Source organism: Metarhizium brunneum, chromosome 1 (genome assembly GCF_013426205.1).
Source record: "Metarhizium brunneum chromosome 1, complete sequence".
Taxonomy (NCBI): Eukaryota; Fungi; Ascomycota; class Sordariomycetes; order Hypocreales; family Clavicipitaceae; genus Metarhizium; species Metarhizium brunneum.
The window spans coordinates 2303067-2321111 of record NC_089422.1 but is presented as its reverse complement, the minus strand read 5'-3'; the positions used below and the strand labels follow the sequence as shown (position 1 = coordinate 2321111).

General features: G+C 51.5%; 4 protein-coding genes across 4 annotated transcripts; 3 read left to right on the top strand and 1 right to left on the bottom strand.

Moving 5' to 3' along the window:
- Positions 1-1039: 1039 nt before the first annotated feature.
- Positions 1040-3848, top strand: nit-4_0 (Nitrogen assimilation transcription factor; the record flags this gene model as incomplete). The annotated part of the gene is made up of 2 exons (XM_014694306.1): positions 1040-2661; positions 2780-3848. The coding sequence occupies 2 exons, from the start codon at positions 1040-1042 to the stop codon at positions 3846-3848; spliced, it is 2691 nt and encodes an 896-aa protein (XP_014549792.1).
- Positions 3849-9844: 5996 nt separating this feature from the next.
- xlr1 (Xylanolytic transcriptional activator) lies at positions 9845-12395 on the top strand (the record flags this gene model as incomplete). The annotated part of the gene is made up of 2 exons (XM_014694307.1): positions 9845-12190; positions 12252-12395. 2 exons carry the CDS (start codon positions 9845-9847, stop codon positions 12393-12395), a joined length of 2490 nt encoding a protein of 829 aa, XP_014549793.1.
- A 2007-nt stretch (positions 12396-14402) lies between these two features.
- G6M90_00g007160 (uncharacterized protein) lies at positions 14403-15539 on the top strand (the record flags this gene model as incomplete). Its single annotated transcript, XM_014694308.1, has 1 exon — positions 14403-15539. One exon carries the CDS (start codon positions 14403-14405, stop codon positions 15537-15539), a length of 1137 nt encoding a protein of 378 aa, XP_014549794.1.
- An 880-nt stretch (positions 15540-16419) lies between these two features.
- On the bottom strand, positions 16420-17926 carry G6M90_00g007150 (uncharacterized protein; the record flags this gene model as incomplete). Its single annotated transcript, XM_014694309.1, has 2 exons — positions 16420-17600; positions 17659-17926. 2 exons carry the CDS (start codon positions 17924-17926, stop codon positions 16420-16422), a joined length of 1449 nt encoding a protein of 482 aa, XP_014549795.1.
- Between the last annotated feature and the right edge of the window lie 119 nt (positions 17927-18045).

Here is an 18045-nt window from a genome sequence, read left to right as displayed (position 1 = left end):
TAATACTTCACCACCTGTACAATATTTAAACATGGAGGAGTCCGGTCACCTCGTACCTGGACTACTTGGGACTGCTGTAACAGCCAAATCTTCAAGCGTCTGCAACCCATCTAGCTTTGCTGATCTATCGTTGTCTTCGGGGTGCTCTCGAGCCCTTATTCCCCCATCACCAGTCTTGTATATTTCGTCTCCCTTGACAGTATTCTCCCCTCTTACTTGATTGAATCCTCTCCCCCCTTCACTTCGCCACTCGATTTTTAACACGCCAAGTGCACACCAGACATGTTCCGTGCTCGATAGCCTCGCCAGTGCCGTCCGCCTTTGCTCCCTGTCCGCTCGGCAATCTCAAGTCGGCATTTGCTCTATTTCGTCTTATGCGCTGGCATCGGACCACACACGAAGCAGCCGCTCTGCCACAAGCCAGGCTTGAGCCCTCTTATCAGCCTCCATCTCCAGAGCCGACACTCCGTCACCCTCCCCCAGTTCGTCAGCGACTAGGGGTGTGCGCCACGGTCTTACCAGTCCATCACTATCTCTCTCAGTCCAGCACTATGCGCACGCAATAGCGGCAAAGCGTGTTGGCCCGTTTCTTCACACCATTTGGCCTTGACGCGGAATCCAGACCCTCCACCCTATCAAAGCCTCGAAGTCTGTCTCGACCTTGACCTCGACGACTCTTTCTCTACGACCCCTTCTTACTTAACGCAATCCATCCGCAACCCACCGTATCCCATCACAAGCAACCTACTTTTTTTTGGCGGGATAATTTGTTACAGCTCGGCCAAAAAACGCACATTATTGTTTGCTGCCGGCAAGATCTGATGCAGGCTCGCCGGTCTTACCCACTCCCGTTCTACGACCCTGTGTGGACCACTGGTCGACATCTTGTGCCCTCTCTCAATCTTTTCCGTCTCACCGTCAGCTCTTGCTCTCTCGCACATCACCACTGTCGAGGCGCCGCTCACGGCCCACGACTTTTTGACAACTGCTGCACTAGGCCCGGACTCTGTGTGTCGGGCTGGAGTGAAACTGACCTAGCATGACCGGTAACACACCCCGAACAAGTGTCCACCCTGGACAACAAAATGATCTTAATTCGCCCTCGGATGGATCGGCCCATGCAGCAATAGCAATGAACAGTAACACTAATGCTACCTCTGTCGCTGCCGCCAAGAGGAGGTCACGCAGACGAGCCGCTTCGTCGAGTCAGAAACGACGATGCATTAGCACAGCATGCGTTGCTTGCCGCAAACGCAAATCGAAGTGTGACGGTGCCTTGCCCAGCTGCGCCGCTTGCGCCAGCGTGTATGGCACCGAATGCATTTATGACCCGAACTCGGACCACCGCCGCAAGGGCGTCTATCGCGAGAAGGTAGACACAATGAAGGCACGCAGTGCCACTTTGCAGGTTCTTGTTGAAGCCATTCTCAATGCCTCGGAAGACGATGTTGCCTCAGTCGTCGACAGAATTCGCTCTTGCGATGACCTGGATTCTGTGGCCCAGTCAATTGTCAACCAGGATTCGGACAGCGGCGCCACCGGACCTGATGACATAGACGAGGATAGTGTCGATAATCCGGCTGTCAAGGGTGAGGAGGAACTGGCCCGCAATATGGGTGAGCTTCGGTTTGAGAACGGGTCCGTACGTTTTATTGGTGGCACTTCTCACCTACTTCACCTGGGAGGGTCTCAAAATGATGCTATTGAATCAGATCTGGAACCTGAGCAACAACTCACGAGTGACGATCCCATAACGTCATGGACGCGAGTCACCAGTGATTCTAACCTCATCGCGCACTTGATGAGAATGTATTTCAATTATCACTACTCATATTTCACCACTCTATCCAAGAAGCTCTTCATTAGAGACTTCACAGCAGGTCAGGCAAATGTGGCCTCCCGGAATTGTACGGCATACTGCTCGCCCCTCTTGGTCAACGCTATGCTTGCGCTTGGTTGTCACTTCACTGATGTTGCCGGGGCGTTTGTTATACCAGGCGACGCTAGAACCAAGGGTGACCATTTCTTTGCTGAAGCCAAGCGTCTGATCTTGGAAGATGACGAATTTGCCAGACCTCGCCTCGTAACAGTTCAGGCATTGGCACTCATGTCTGTGAGAGAGGCTGGTTGTGGCAGAGAGGCCAAGGGATGGGTCTACAGCGGAATGAGCTTCCGTATGGCTCAAGATATTGGCCTGAATCTTGAAGTCACAGGCTCTGACAGAGAGCACGTGTCTCAAGAAGAAATTGATGCCAGAAAGATCACATATTGGGGTTGCTTTGTTTTTGACAAGTGCTGGTCCAATTATATGGGTAGGCTGCCTCAGCTTGTCAAGACCACATGCAACGTCACAAAATTCGACGTTGACAATGACGAAGACTTGTCAATATGGTCCCCATTATCAGACAAGGGCCTTGACAAATCGTTTGAACAGCCGTCAAGAACACGGTCAGCGGCGTTGCAACTCACCTCCCTTTGCGAGATTAGCAGCGACCTCATGGTCTTCTTTTACCACCCCAATCACATCAGGCGATCTCGTGGTAAGTCCGCTGAGCTCAAGAAGCTGAGCGAAATCCATCAACGTCTAGAGCATTGGCGCAAGGTGCTACCCAAGGAGTTTGAGCCAGCTGATGGCCAGCTTCCCAATGTCATCCTCATGCAGTAAGTTCCTACCCACCACATCTTCTAGTCTTTCTTGCTGTTTGTGCCTGCTACTACTTTTCCTTCTATCACTGGATCATAAAGTAAGTTTCCGGGAACTAACTAGACGTTCTCTCAGCATGTTCTTCCACCTGCAGTATATTCACTTGTTCCGCCCATTCCTCAAGTACACCCCGTCAGCATCGCCCCTCCCGGCTCATGTTTCTCCACGAAGGATATGCACGGCGAATGCCGGAGCCATTTCCAAGCTGATGAGGCTGTACAAGAAGATGTACGGCCTGCGGCAGATTTGCAATATTGCGGTATACATGGTTCATAGTGCCTGCATCATCCACTTGCTGAATCTCCCAGAGAAGACTGCCAGGCGAGATATCATACACGGCGTCAAGCACCTGGAAGAGATAGCTGATGACTGGCTCTGTGCACGTCGCACTTTGAGTATTTTAAGCGTTCTTGCGAGGAAATGGGGTTGCGAATTACCAGAGGACGCTGCGTTTGTCCTTAAGAGGGCCGATGAGAAGTATGGATACTACAGCACATCGGACGTGCCTTCTCCAGCATCGACCCACGCCACGTTGGGCGTGACATCGGATGATGCAATGTCAAAGTCATCAGGAGAGCAAAGCCCGTTGGGACAGTTCAGTCAGGCACAAATAACTCCCGGTGTCGGCTCCGGGTATGTGGGTGACGGCATGTCCATGTTGCAGCCACCTCAAGTGGTGGAAGGAGTATCAGATCGACTGTCTCATCGAGAACAAACTGCGCAACCAGAGGGGATGTCTCTTGGTTTTAGTGGCAATGTGATGGAGCGGTGGCTCGGAGATGGAAACCCTACTACGGAATCACCATCGGTTTTCGGGTCACCATTCTTTCCAATTGATCATCAGGTACCAGAACCCCAGAACAGTCACCCTGTAATGCCTCGACGCATGGCTGGATCAGCTGGCAACGAACCCCCTAATGGTCAGGACTGGATGCTCAATGATGGAGCCAGATGGCAGCAGAGCTTTGAAAGTTGGGGGGTAGATGGTGGCGTTCCATCAAACGGGATGTTCATATTCAACCAGGACCGAAACAACAGATTCAATCAACCTGCTGCAGGATATCACGACGATCAGGGACAGCTAACATTCGAAAATCTCAACGCATCATTAAATGGAAGTAGCTGGCTTCCCGGTCTGGACTGAAGCCTACGTGGAAATTCTAACTGATGGCAACTAGTGATCCTGAGAAGAGTCGAAAACCTATTCTCGCGATTTTTCGGCCGCCATAATTGGTCGTCCTTTTTAGTAAATATCGTCGGGGGATGCTTTTTTTTCGGCGAATTATTCTGTACCTCTTGCTGTCTAAAGCCTAGGTTCCTATTTATTTGATGCATTGCATTTACGGTGTTTTTAGGGTACCTTGTTTATCTCACCTCACCCTCTTCCTCCATTAAGTTTCGAATATAGACATTTTCCAGGGTATTTTGTCATGAGTTTATGTGGTTGGATGGGCTTGGAACGTGCAAAAGGGCGTTTAAATGGTGACAAAGTGCTGGCTAGCAACTGATCTTTTATCATCTACCAAGGATCCCAGAATGAGACGATTCTGTGAGCATGGGTATGGAAGGGCTTTGTTCTTTGAGTGCAGCAGTAGAAGGCGTAATGGTCAAGTACCGGTACTGGAGGCGAAATGATTTGACGAATCATGGCTTTATGACTGCTTTGACGCGAACATAAAAGACAGAATGGGATGAAGTCTTGAGTTCCCATGATTTGCATAGCAGTACCCACCTGAAGCGACTTCCTCTTTATTATGGTTGATCATCAAGATCTCGCAAGGATGAGGTGTTGCAGCTACTGAATGTAAAGGAAGTCGAACAAATTGTACTCTAGTTAGACAAGCGTAATTACGGAAGATGGGCAATCAACAATATTCACTGTTCCTAAACGCCAATAGACCTCTGGGTGTTGGAACATCCATTGATACAGCCTTGTAGAAATATTTACAAGCTTTGCACTTGCCGCACGAAGGGACACTTTCATCTCAATCCAAGCAAAAAGAGGGATTCTTCAAGTCTTGATAGACTGATCGCCGTTTATGACAAGGGTTCTACTGACCTTTCGAAGACTTCAATCAAGAGTCTCTCAGCTGTTTCTCTCAGCCCAGAAGACTCCAGGATCAACATATCACTGTTGTTATTATTAAAAGGAGTATTCTGCCACGGCCTTGTACAGAAGGATGATCCAACTGGCTCTGCCTGTCCCGCCTCGCACCTTCAAGCATGGGGCTATCGCCAAGAGAAAAAAGTCTATATGATGCACTATTTTAGGCGAGTACACGCTTCCAACATAATCGTCAAATGAATCAACATCTTTATAGTACATGTATCGCGAGTCAGGTTCTGAACAAGCAGCTGCTATATAGCACCCTCATAAGTCCAAGGACGGCAAGGCATCTTCTGGAAGAAGGCTAAACACAACTATAGGCGTTCATCCTGATACCTACCAGATTATCCCTGGCAAGGCAGGGCGGTTACCTATGGATATTCGATATTTGCTAGTGTATCAAGGATGGTGATGCCGCCGACAAAGCTTTCTTAAAGGCTGCCCAGGGTCGAACTCGGCTAGTCGGCTACCGTGATCTGTGAGCAATGGGCGGGGAGCGGCTCAATTTGCCACGACCTGCTTCGTCTAGAAACAACTGCGCCTGTTTCGTAGCTCAGCAATCTCTCGTGATCGAGGATGTATCCTTATCTACTTCCCTATGAATGGATACCTCCCAAAGTGAGGTGCGGTGCCGCGTCATTCTCTTTCGGGTAATATGGGAGTCAACAACCCTGTACTGACCGTCGGATTTCAGCGACTCCATTTCCAGCGCCTCGCTTATGAGGTGACAGTTCCGGTCTATCTATCAATTGTCGAACATTGGTGTGTGAGACACGAGAAACAGGGTCTCTATATCAGCTGGGATTGGCTACCAGTTTGTATTCCTGTATAGAAATCCCGTGATTGAGCGACTCTTCCACGTGGGCAAGGGCTGGTCGTGGGTCAAAGAGATGTGTTCTGGACGGTTCACCTTAGGGACAAGGCTGAAACCGAGACTCTTTTGGGGGGCACAAACGTCGCATTGTGTGTTACAGGCAATATCCTCCCGTTCAGTCATGGAATAATTCGATTTGATAGCACACTAGGAACTTTTCAAGAGCTTTGCACAAGACTAAGGGAGCGAGTTGGTGGTGGCGCCATGCTGGAGGTGATGGAGATAAGGACCGGTAGTGCGAAGTGAGGCAAGAGAACGAGTGAGTCGTGAGCATACGAATCTTGCCGAACGCAGATATCGTGCGTGTAATAACCTAAAGAATCACCCGCAGCCGGTGTTCATCACTGAGGTCCCAGCCAGAGTATCAGGTTTGATGCAATATGGCCTCGAGACATTTTGTACGCTGACCCTCTTCCTGGCGAGGACGTAACCAGGTCTCGGGGTGGCGGGCTGGGCGTCGCTCGTAACAGCAGCCCATGGTTCTGGTACAGCTCCCAGGCCGAGGCCTTGACGATGCACAACTGCCGCGTCACTCGTTGCACGGAACAGTTAGAGACGCCTGATCAGATACAGCGGACCTTGTGGTTCTCCGCAGCGAACGGCAAGTGGGGGAAGGTATGTATGCTCTCGAGCGATTCCACATGTTTGAGATATTTATATGGCCAGTTTGAGTCGTGTTTTGGAGCTTCGTACGGAAATCGCGATGCTTTTACTTTGTGCTAATCCGTGACAGACAGAGCTAAATCAAACAAAGAAAGTCAGTTCCTCACCACACTAGTACTAAACATGCCGAGACTATTCCATGCATGCAAGGGGGAATGTCTTGAACTTACGTCAACCTCGTTCAGCATCATTCGTCTCAAACGGCGACTCCGTCGACAACTCAAGTCGCAGGAACCAAAAGCGCCGCAAAACGGTAAACATCAGCGACATGGCTTGGAAGGGGGCAAGCTTAGCTTCATTTTGGAGGCTAGACGTAGCAAGACCAGGAGAACGCCACTCAACAATCGCGTGGCATGGGTTGGGGAAAGTGGATCTTGCGGTGGCACCTTGATCTGCTGTGCCTTCTCATGGCACCATCTTGTGCCTTGTTGTGTCTGCAATGCCCGCACCGTCCCGGCAAAGGCCGTGCCAGTCCAATGTTGCTTAACAGAAGTGCGGAGCGTGGGGAACGGGACTTGCGCTTGAACTGTTGTAGGGAAGATTAGACCTCGCACTTGTGTGAGGCCTCCACTTTTGGCAGGGTCGTTACAACATGAACCACCAGCTATCATTATACGTTGTACATGTTCTCCGTCAGTGTGGCTGCCTTGGTCCTTTTTGCTCTGTCCTGCAATTCAAAGCTCCCTGCATTCCTTCCTGCCTTATCCTGTCATTTCAGTCCTGCTCCTTCCTTGACATGGTGCGGCATCACCTCTGAAGTGACGGAGGAAGGAGCCCCTTCTGGAGAACCGCACCTTGCCAACAAAAGGCTCATCTAACAGCAACAGCGCCGCTTCAGTGTTCGTCACTCACAGAACCGCTCCATGTATGTACTATTTGCTCAACAAGGGCCAGGATCGAGCGACGGCAAGGAACCCTGCCCTTGGACCTTCTTGTCTTACCTTGCCTGTCTTGAGATCTTCTGGGGTACTAAGATGTCCTGGCGCCTGAGGACCTCGGGATATGTCCAAGCCGACATCCCCGTTGTGGCATTTCATCTTCGTCGCATGTGTCCCCTCATCCATCTCTTGTCGAGATCACCCATCGAACTCTCCAACCCTGCCTTGCCTTGCCCTGGCAGCCAGACTAACATTGTACCCATCCAGTCTCGCTATCGATCGCCAATCTTTTCCCAGGGTCTTCGGTCCATCGCTCTGGTGCTTCTTGTGCCGGTGCGGCAATTACCGTGGGCTTGCTCTAATGAACCTCATTTCGAGAACGCTGGAGAGGCATATTGCCACAACGATGCGCCACAGCTAGCAGAGAATGCTGTGAATGGAGGAGGAACTTCTCAGCAAGCTCCGCTGAAGAAGCTAGGGAACCACTATTTCGGCCTCTGCTCATTTCCAACGTTTGGCAACCACCGAACAACGCATTTACCGTGGCGTTACACCGAACCAGGGGCTTGTTGGCCTGACGTCCCTGCACCCCGGTTTTTCCTGCCATACAGCTGAGACCTGGTGTCTGCAATGCCGGTAAAGGGTCAAGATGGTCAACCACAACGGGGTAGCTCTCTGTCTGATGGAGGTAGGGTGGGTGGGGGAGCTGCGCATGGCCATTTCTTGATAAGGGCCTGTATGTAGGTCGGGGTCGAGGTCACCCAAAAGATGCACTGCGCCGGTATAAGGCCGACCAAGCCCCAAGAGGCGAGCCTCCCGCCGGTCCGCCATGTGCTGCTCCCCCTCCACCAGCGTTTTTGGCCGTGACACCGCCGAGTTGGATATCATTCTTCAAACATTCCATCGTCTGAAGATCACCAGGTGCCTGACCCCATGCGTGTGCATACTTTTTTTGGTGTGCTGACACGACGGGGCATGTTCCAAGAGGGGGTATGCTGAAGACGTCGAGTTTGAAATGCTGGGATTCCGGGCCTCTTCGGGCATGTTCCCGCTGGCTTGTCCAGCCATCATCAACATCAACTATCCACCACCATTCAACGACGCGGTCAATTCAGGGCGGACATCCGATGCGTGGGCCGTTCGAACCTCCAAATGCTTGTAAACCCCACTAGTCAGTGTGTTGTGGCGTCGAACTTGGTCGACAAGGGCATCACGCAACCAAAAGCCTCATACGCACCACTAAACATGGACACTTCGGACGCAGGCGCCCCCAGTGGATTCAGTAGCCGCCGTTACTTGTTATGTGGTTTGCAGACGCGGCCAACTTCTTCAGTGCCAGACGCCTCCACATCGGCCACCGACTCGCCCTGGTCAGTTCCAAGCAGGTACCTAGGTAGGTATCCTTTTGGAGGATGGAGTACGTAGCAGCATAGGACGTGTATTCGGTGTACGGGAATTTGGGGGGTTTGGGGAACTTGTATGGAGGTGGAGGAGACTGTAGATTATGCAGTTGAGGTTGAGCTCAACCCCCGTTCTCCTGGGTCCCCAGTCGGGCTTTGTTGTTCCCCATAGGCAGAGAGGTGCGGGAGAATATCTCATTGACGAAAGTCCCAGGGTTTCTCCTCTTTTGATCATGTAAACCTGACAAGTCATCATCTCGATTGGGGGTCTTTCCTTGCAAACCATCTTCATCCCACAAGCCCTGTTGTCGTTTACTCTGTGGATCAACTTGATCGGACCCCTCCGCCGGTTTACACTCAGCATCTCTTGGCCAACAAGGAGCCATTTCCTGGCACCGCCTTTCTGATTAATTGTTCGAGTCGGCAAGGGTCCCATTCAAGCTTCACTGCAGACCCAGAGCCTCTTTGTGCTCCTTAGTCGACGTGGAACAGCATCCAAAACAACCTGAAAGACACGGGAGGGTCATCACGTTTTGAGAACAATAGCCTGGGACCGAAATAATCCGCCCGATGCTCAGGCCATCACCCAACTCATGAATCCGCGGAACCCCCAAAGCAAGTAGTGACCCTTGGCTCGTTCTCCAGACGACGAAACCTGCTGGCATCGATAGTCACATCTTCCCCCAAAGTTTCCCCTTTCCCATCTGCTCTGCCAGAACGATCCAAAGGATTCACAAGACGAATTAGATTATCTAACAACAAAGGAAGAACCAGACATGCTGTCTAATCCACTACACCGGTACTCGCCTTATACCAACTCATCCGCCTCAACTCTTCACAGCCCCCATGGGCATACCAATCCGTTTGGCTCCTTTAGCCACGGGTCACACTACGGTGCAAATCAGCTTGAACACCATGTAGGCCCTTCCAACTCGAGAGAGAAGGGACACAGTGGCCAACAAGGCCATCACACCCACCGAGCGCAACCATCGGGGTCGACAGGAAAGGTTTCAGGAGCCTCAGGACCCGTTCGAAGGAGAATCAGTCGAGCTTGTGACCAGTGTAATCAACTACGAACAAAGTGCGATGGAAAACATCCCTGTGCGCACTGTATTGGTAGGTCTTGTCTATTTCAGTGGTAGCCGTGTGTTTTGGTTGATTTTCGTTCTATCATTAACTCGTGCTCGGGGCGCAGAATTTGGTCTTGGATGCGAATATATGCGAGAGAAAAAGAAGCGCGGCAAAGCGTCAAGAAAAGACTTAGCCGAGAGAGCTGCGGCACAAGCCGCTGCCGGCGCTTCGAATTATAATGGCGATGCATCTGACGGAAAGGAATCCAGCAACTCTCCTACCACGGATGAGAAAGCTGATGGCTTTGTGGAAAACACCAGAAGCAACTCCATGTCAAGCAGCGGTCTAGCTACAGTTCATGACAATCACCTCCGGGGGGAAATTGGCATCGATGCAGAATTTCGCCATGAACAACCAGCACCCAGCCCAGGGCAATTTGGCGAACTTTCTGGCCAGTCTCACATGCTACCACCGATTCAAATTGATCAGGGAACTATCCATGATGACCGTTCAATGAGCATCAGCAGCTATGGAGGACTTTCGACTAGCTACGACCGGCAAAGCCTTAGCAGTGATGACCTTATGGGCGGTAGCCAGGCATACGGCCATCCGCACCAGAACAATATGCACGGGTATTCAGAGCTGTCATTTGGAATCTTGGGACAAGTTTCGGCGGATTTCGGCAACTCTTCTGGTTTTCGACTCAGCAACAGTCCGCTTGGGGCCTATACGGGTCTAACTTCAACTACATCCTCAGGATGGGGTATGCCAATATCTTCACCACCAGAGCAATTTCAAACACAGATGCAACACGACTTTAGACAGTCGAGGTTGCGGTACCCAGTTTTAGAGCCGTTAATTCCTCATATAGCCAACATTATTCCGATATACCTGGCGTGCGACTTGATCGATCTGTATTTTGCATCGTCTTCTTCGGCCGGCATACATCCAATGTCACCTTATATACTTGGATCGGTTTTTCGAAAACGAGCCTTCTTACACCCTACAAGACCACGAAAATGTCGACCAGCGTTATTAGCCAGTATGCTGTGGGTTGCCGCCCAAACAAGCGAGGCTCCTCTACTTACCAGTGCACCTTCAGCCCGGGGAAAGATTTGCCAGAAGTTGTTGGACTTGACCGTTGGATTATTAAAGCCATTGATCCATAGCTCGTCTATTTATGCCGATTCAAACGCGGGCCAAACCGGCGCAGCCGTTTCTCTGGGTGGCCCTGGTGTGGCGTTACCAGGTTCGATGAGCGTCGAGACTGAACTTAACGGCAATTCCGGCTCCTTTGGATCTTCCGGCCACCTGGACGACGTTGTGACTTATATCCACCTGGCGACTGTGGTGTCTGCTAGTGAATATAAAGGAGCCAGTCTGCGCTGGTGGAACGTGGCCTGGTCCATGGCGCGAGAGTTGAAGCTAGGCCGTGAGTTACCACCGAGCGAACCGCGACCCAGTTTCGAACAAAGCAAAATGGAAACGAATGGGCTGGATGAGCACGATATTCTCCGAAATAGCCCCGGCTTTATTACGGAAGAAGAGAGGGAAGAGAGACGACGAATTTGGTGGCTCGTGTATACTGTGGACCGGCACCTGGCTCTTTGTTATAACCGGCCTTTGTTCCTGCTCGACGTAGAATGTGAGGGCCTTCGGCAACCACTGGACGATGCAGCCTGGCAGACTGGAGACTTTAAGAACTATCCAGCCGACTCCAACATACTAGGAATCCTCCCTGAGAACGAAGAAACTCTTTGTGGGCCGCAGTTTCGGTGCAGGGGATACAGCATTTTTGGCTACTTTCTCCCGTTGATGACTATTCTCGGAGAGATTGTTGATTTGCACCATGCACGAAATCACCCCCGATTCGGTTCCACGTTTAGAGCCTCGCGAGAATGGAGCAACCAGGTATCCGAAGTGAGACGGCACCTCAGAAGCTACGAAGGAAGTCTCAACCTATTCGAAACCCAAAGTTCATTGGCCCAAAACAACAGTGGCCATAGAGATATGAACAGCATCCTGGAGTGCCACAACGGAACGCAGGGGGCTCTCGAATTAAACAGCAGCCCGTCTGCTCAGTCGGTGCATACCACAGCTTCGAGCCGCGTGACTAAAGCAGAGGTCCAGACAAGAACTGTGCTTGCATATGGCACGCACGTTATGCATGTTTTGCATATTCTACTGGAAGGGAAATGGGATCCCGTTAATCTCTTGGATGATGACGACCTGTGGATTTCATCCCCAGACTTTGTGACTGCTTCCGCACACGCTGTAGCCGCAGCAGAGGCGATCAACCAGATTCTTGAGTACGACCCAGGACTAGAATTCATGCCATTCTTTTTCGGCGTTTATCTCCTCCAAGGCTCCTTTTTGCTGCTTCTTATAGCGGATAAGTTGCAAGCCGAGGCTTCGCCAAACGTAGTGAGGGCCTGCGAGACCATTGTACGGGCACACGAAGCGTGTGTCGTGACGCTGAGCACAGAATACCAGGTAAATAAAACCCTCCAAAATACTTGGTAAAAGAAACCGACTAATTTTTGATGGGAATCAGCGCAAATTCAGTAGAGTGATGCGGGGTGCCCTAGCATTAGTCCGAGGACGCGTCCCCGAAGACCTAGGCGAACAACTACAGCGACGACGAGAGCTACTAGGATTGTACCGCTGGACGGGAGATGGTACCGGCTTGGCACTATGATGATACGATTCTACATGTCTGGTGTTTTGTTGGCAAAGCGAACACAAGCGAGTATTATAATTTCGGGACGTCTGCGCTCACTGGTTTCTAAACGCGCGGTGTTTCAAACAGCGGATGAAATGCAAACATTGTAAACCTAGAGAGTATCTCGGCTAGTTTTTCTCAAAAAAAAAAAAAAAGGTCGAAAATGGCAGTCAGCCTGCAGGAAGAGCCGTGAAGCTGCGGAGATTCGTGCGCTTCTCGGGAGGGTTGGGACTTGCGAATTCGAAAACACCATAATTGTATCCGAACGGACGATATATACCGCATGTCAAATAATCTATCGCCTCCATTTTCAGGGTGGTCAAAACCCTAGGTTCTGAAGTCCCGTGGCAGGTTCTCTCATGCGAGTGTAAACGGAGGATGGGCAGTTCCCGTTGGATCCAACGTTCATTTAACAGACCATAGGGATCCAAAACTCGCCCGTCAGCCAGTTTCTCCCAGGATAGGAATATACCATCCTTGTCGCTTCTCCGCATTCCGAAATTGAGGATGCAGTGGCAGGTCCGGCCTTGCTCACAACCTTGCCCCTAGCACTGTCACCCGCCTTAAGAGATGTTTGAGCAGCAAGCCGAAGAAAGAATACAATATAAATCCACCAAAGCGATTTTCCATGCTTGCTGATGATTGTCCTAGCTTTAGAACTTGGTCAAACCGGGCGGGCCGTGTGGGATCTGAAATCGAAGTCTTTGGGAGAGGCGCGGGCGGTCTGGTCAATAGATGCCAAGGCGGTTTTTTTGTCTTCGATGAAGACTTTTCACCGGGCTACGACTCCATTCTTCGTGCATGATCGTTTTACCGAAGCCTTGGCCAATTTCGAAGGTGATTCAGCACTGTCTCTGGCGAAGATGTCCAGGTTTCTGCCTTGCAACCATCGCACATGACGATAGGTTATCAAGACTATTCTCGATGTTTGCTTGTAAAGAGCACAACATCAGTGTTCTTGTTAGCATCATGTGCTTTTGAAAGCGACTTGAACTTCCGCCCATCATTCACTGCATCATGTAACGTGTTGGCACGCGAATGGTCCGTCCCCCGTTTTCCTCCGCGTCACCTCCCTCCCCAACGCGACCATGCTGCAGGTTCCTAGACACAGAAGACAATAACAACTCACCAAGTAGCCAAAGCAGGCGGTCAGCCTCCCCAATGCCCATAACATGGGATTGGTCTGATCTCTCAACTGAGTGAGCTGCCTAAAGCCACACCCCTTCGGCACGGCTCATCGGCAGCCGCACCTTTCTTCTTCTTCTCCAAGGGCGTCCATCTATGATTTTCTCTCTCCGACACGCCACCCTCGAGCGAAAGCATTGATTCTCTGAGAGTTATTCAGACTACGTCTACGCATTTTTTCTTCGCCACCTGTGCTGGTGAAACATATAACATCTCTTCCTCTTCCGTGGCTGGACTGCTGTTGGTGCGTTTGCTGAATCACCTCTTGCTTTGTGAACACGTCGACAAACGGTTCTCCTGAAAGTTGAAACTGAAAACTGATAATACAAGGAGTCATACTCTGTCTCCAAGACCACAAAAACAGAAAGAAAGAAAAAAGGTATGAATCTCGTTTCCTTGTTGGGGCAAGGGGGCCGGGACCCGGGGTTGGGTGAGCCGTGTTTGTTTGTTTCGAGCCACAGCCATCGCATCTTGTCTTCTGGCCTTATCTTCGGTGAGAGGATAGATGCCAAGTTTGCTACTTGGGCTATGCCTTCATGGCCGGAAAGCAGTGTGCTACGTTGCTTGGTGGTGTTGTGGGAAATGCTCACGAGGCCTGGTTTCTGGGGTTGCACCATTTGCTGAGGCATGTCGCGAGAAACGTATTTAATGGCGAGAACTAACCACTTCTTGACGCAGATAACTACTTCTTTATCTATTTTATCCTGAAGCAACACTTGAAATCACCTCGGCTTCCTTGCTTATATCAACAAATCCTTGAAATCTCCTCCATCTTGCTCAGACCTCGAAGCAGTCATCATGACCACATATTACTCCATGGTTCCTGGCCAGGGAAATTCTGAGCTTCGGAGTAATAGTACCAGCGGCCAGGTTCAGAACCAGGGATTGATGTTTCCGGATACTACCCCAGTTGCGCCGAGTGCCGTTATGAGCAACGGCTTTCTGGACCACGATATGCATCCAAACAACTTCAACTTCAACTCTGAGCCTGGAAGCCATATGACACCCCAGGCAGTTGGCTCAAGTTTTCATTCTGATCTTCGTTTTACAGGTGGTTACTTGGAGAATCAGGCCGTCTCAAATGCACTTCCTTTTGAGACCGTCCCGCCGTCTATGCAGACGCCGGCGGCAACTCGCGTATATCCTCTCCGTCCTTCGAGCCCCGCTCCCGGTACGGCTGAGCAGTCAGAGGTAAACTTTCAAGGCTATCCGCTCGATTTAGTCTGTCTTACCATTCTTGACAACAGTGGTCCTGAAGAGCTGGCGCGCCGACAGCTAGCAATCGAGCAAAACCAGGAGAGCCACCGGCAGAATCCGCCCGTGATTCCCGACCACACCCTCGGTGAAATGGCTCCCAAGCAAGTCTTTCCGGACTTCGTCAAGCCCAGCCAGAACACCTCGCCCGAGGAAAAGCTCCTCATGGAGCGCGAGAACAACAGACTCGCCGCCCAGCTGCAGAAAGAAGATCGAGCCCGCAACAACGAGGCAGCCAAGCGCAGCCGCCTTGCCAAGTCTGAGGCACTATCCAATGCCACCAAGCTGAATGTCACCCAGTTCATCCGGATTGCGTGGTTGGAAGCCAAGGTGATTGGCCTTGGTGGCAATCCTGGCGACTTCGACTGCATCCGCCCAGACATGCTCCTCAAGATCCGCAACGACGTGCTTGCGCGCATGGACGTCGTCTATGCCCGGCGCAAAAAGAACAGGACCGAGCAAGAGTCCCATAGGAGATCGCTTCGGAACAAGGACCGCCAGCGGAAGAAAGCGGCGGCCAACGAGCGCTTTGCTCGCCAGAGAGCTGATGCCGCTCGTGCCGCTGCCGCGTCTACTCCTGCTACGCCCGAGACGCCGGTCCAGGCAGCACCTCAGAATGGAATGACGAACTCAATGGATTGGGTCTCGTTCGTTCCATCTTACGACTTTGGTCAGACCTAGTCGCGACTCGCGAGGATCAGCTATCCCTTGGTCGGCGGGGGTTGACAAGGTAGCGACTTGCATTGGGCACAGATTTGGATGGGACAGCGAGTTTGAAAACATCGAAAGGGGACACATGCGGAATCGGATATCAGCGAAATTTCCAGAGATAAAAGTTTGGCGTTTCACTGGAAATTGCGGCACGGGTCAAGCTCTCTTCTCGGGCTCAGAGGTTCTTTGTGCCCGAATCAGGGGCCAGTTCGTTCAGTTATTTTTCTCTGCGAATACGTGACATGACCTCCTTTGAGACGAGTCTTTGAATGAACGAGACTGGCCTTGTTATAGGACGTATGTCTATTTTTCTAATAATTCAAGACACTCTGCGTGTTCATATTGCGTTCAGGGGGCGGGTTGTTGCTCTTGCGCTAATTGTTGTGTCGGATAGGGCGCTCGCGTTAGAGCAGATTGCCATCAGCGAAGTCGGTATGTCTTTAGTGAATTTAAGAAAACAGTTTTCATGTCTTTATCTTGCAGACGTTTGGTTCGAAAGGTCCGAGATCGGGGCTGGGATCGTGCCACGCGGGTCCTCATTCTGGCCTTGTTTGCGGTCATGGTGCTCTTAGGTGTTTGCTTTCGCCGAGCAATCCTCTCGACTTGCATGATGGACCTTCGGGGGCTTCTAAAATATTGCGATGATATCCAAGCTGCCATGGGTGTCTTGAGCGAGTACCGATCAGTTTTAGTGCGCTCTATAATTCTACATACATGCTCGTGGCATTCGCGCAGCCACCAATCTCATAACTGTATCATAACTGTAGTTGACCGCCTCTTCGTGGCCATTGTAAGTCTTCAAATGCACATGCATGGTCGCTGGTCTATACAACCCAACCGTCCAGACGGTCTATCGTCTATGATGCACTAACCGGCCCTTGACCCAAACCTTCTTGGTGTTCCGGTCATCCCCGTTGTAAAGCCACTTGGCAATACGCTCCTCCCACGTCTCCCAGCCAAAAATATCCACATTGCCGGCATCCACGTAGCCATCATCGTCCTCGCCGGCCCTCGACCCATCGTCCTGCACCTGTGCCAGAGCAATCAGCTGCGCGTCCAGCTGCTTGCCCACCTCGAAGCCGCCGACCCTGTCGCCGAGACCTAGACAGTGCGCACCGCCCCTGGTGGCAAGATACAACGCCTCCTCGACGGTCAACTTTGTCTTTTCCCGCAGCACCTCATCCCCGATCTGCATTGCCAAATGACGACTCGTGAGCGTGGCCTGCCTTGCGGCTTCTAGTATTGATGGCGAATAGCCGCCACTCATATCGGTGCCCAGACCGACTTCAATGCCCTGTTCCCACATCCAGCGGACGCGGGCCTCACCGCTGGTAAGCGACGAGTTGCTACAAGGGCAGTGGGAGACCTTTGACTCGCGCTGCGAAATAAGACGCGCCTCGTCCTCGGTGATATGAACCGCGTGGGCGAGTACGGTTTTGGGTGTGAGGAGACCATGGTCGTCGTAGACTTTCGCGTAGGATCCTGAATCGGGGTACATGTCGGCAACAAGCTGGATTTCGCTTTTATTCTCGGAAATGTGAGTCTGAACGGGCAAGTCCTCCCTTTTCTGAATGGCGGAAAGGCCCTTCATCCCTTCTGAGGAACAGGATGGTGCGAAGCGAGGGGTCAAGATGGGCGAGATGAGTTCATAGCCGGGATCAATCTCTTTGATATGCGCAATGGACTCCATGGCATTGTGGAGAGACTGCTCGGCAGATTCGTCACGGTAGTACGAGGGACATAGCTCCTTTCTATCCATGCAGACTCTCCCCACGAAGGCGCGCTGGCCGATAGACAGACACAGGTCCGCGAGGAGGTTGGTCGCGGGCACGTCCACGGTTGCGTAGTAGGTTGCGGTGGTGGTGCCGTGGGAAAGGGTTCTTCGCACGCAGGCGGTGTATACTTTGCGAGCTTTGGCGAGGTCTGAGAGAGACGATTCGAGGGGGAATGTGTATTTCTCTAGCCAGTCTAGGAGGGTGGATTTGCCGAATATGCCTACGTTGGGGTATTGCGAGGCATGGACGTGGGTGTCTATACACAGTCGCGTGTTATTCTCCTGTTCCTGTGAGTTGAGCAAGGCCATGCATACCTATGAAGCCAGGAAAGAAAAACTGTCCCTCGCGACACGCAACCACGTCAACATCGCTGTGCGTCCACCCTGTCTCCTCCAAAACCCTGTCCTTGGCCACATTCACGCTCTCGCAGTCCCTCGCAATAGCGACAATCGTGCCGCCATGGTCGACTGCAACACCCGCGTTATGAATGTACTCCAGCTCCGTACGGGATTTGCTGTGGATAAAGGTTCCCAGAAGGACATGGAACTTCCTAGGTCCCGAGGCCAGTCTCGTAGGCACCATGTTCAAGGGATAAGAATTGTCATTGCACGAGGTAAACGGCAATGAAAGAGAAGAAGAAGCAAAATGCCAGTTTACAAAGCCCAGCTCTGGCAGTGAAACTCGATTGAAGATAGACGGTG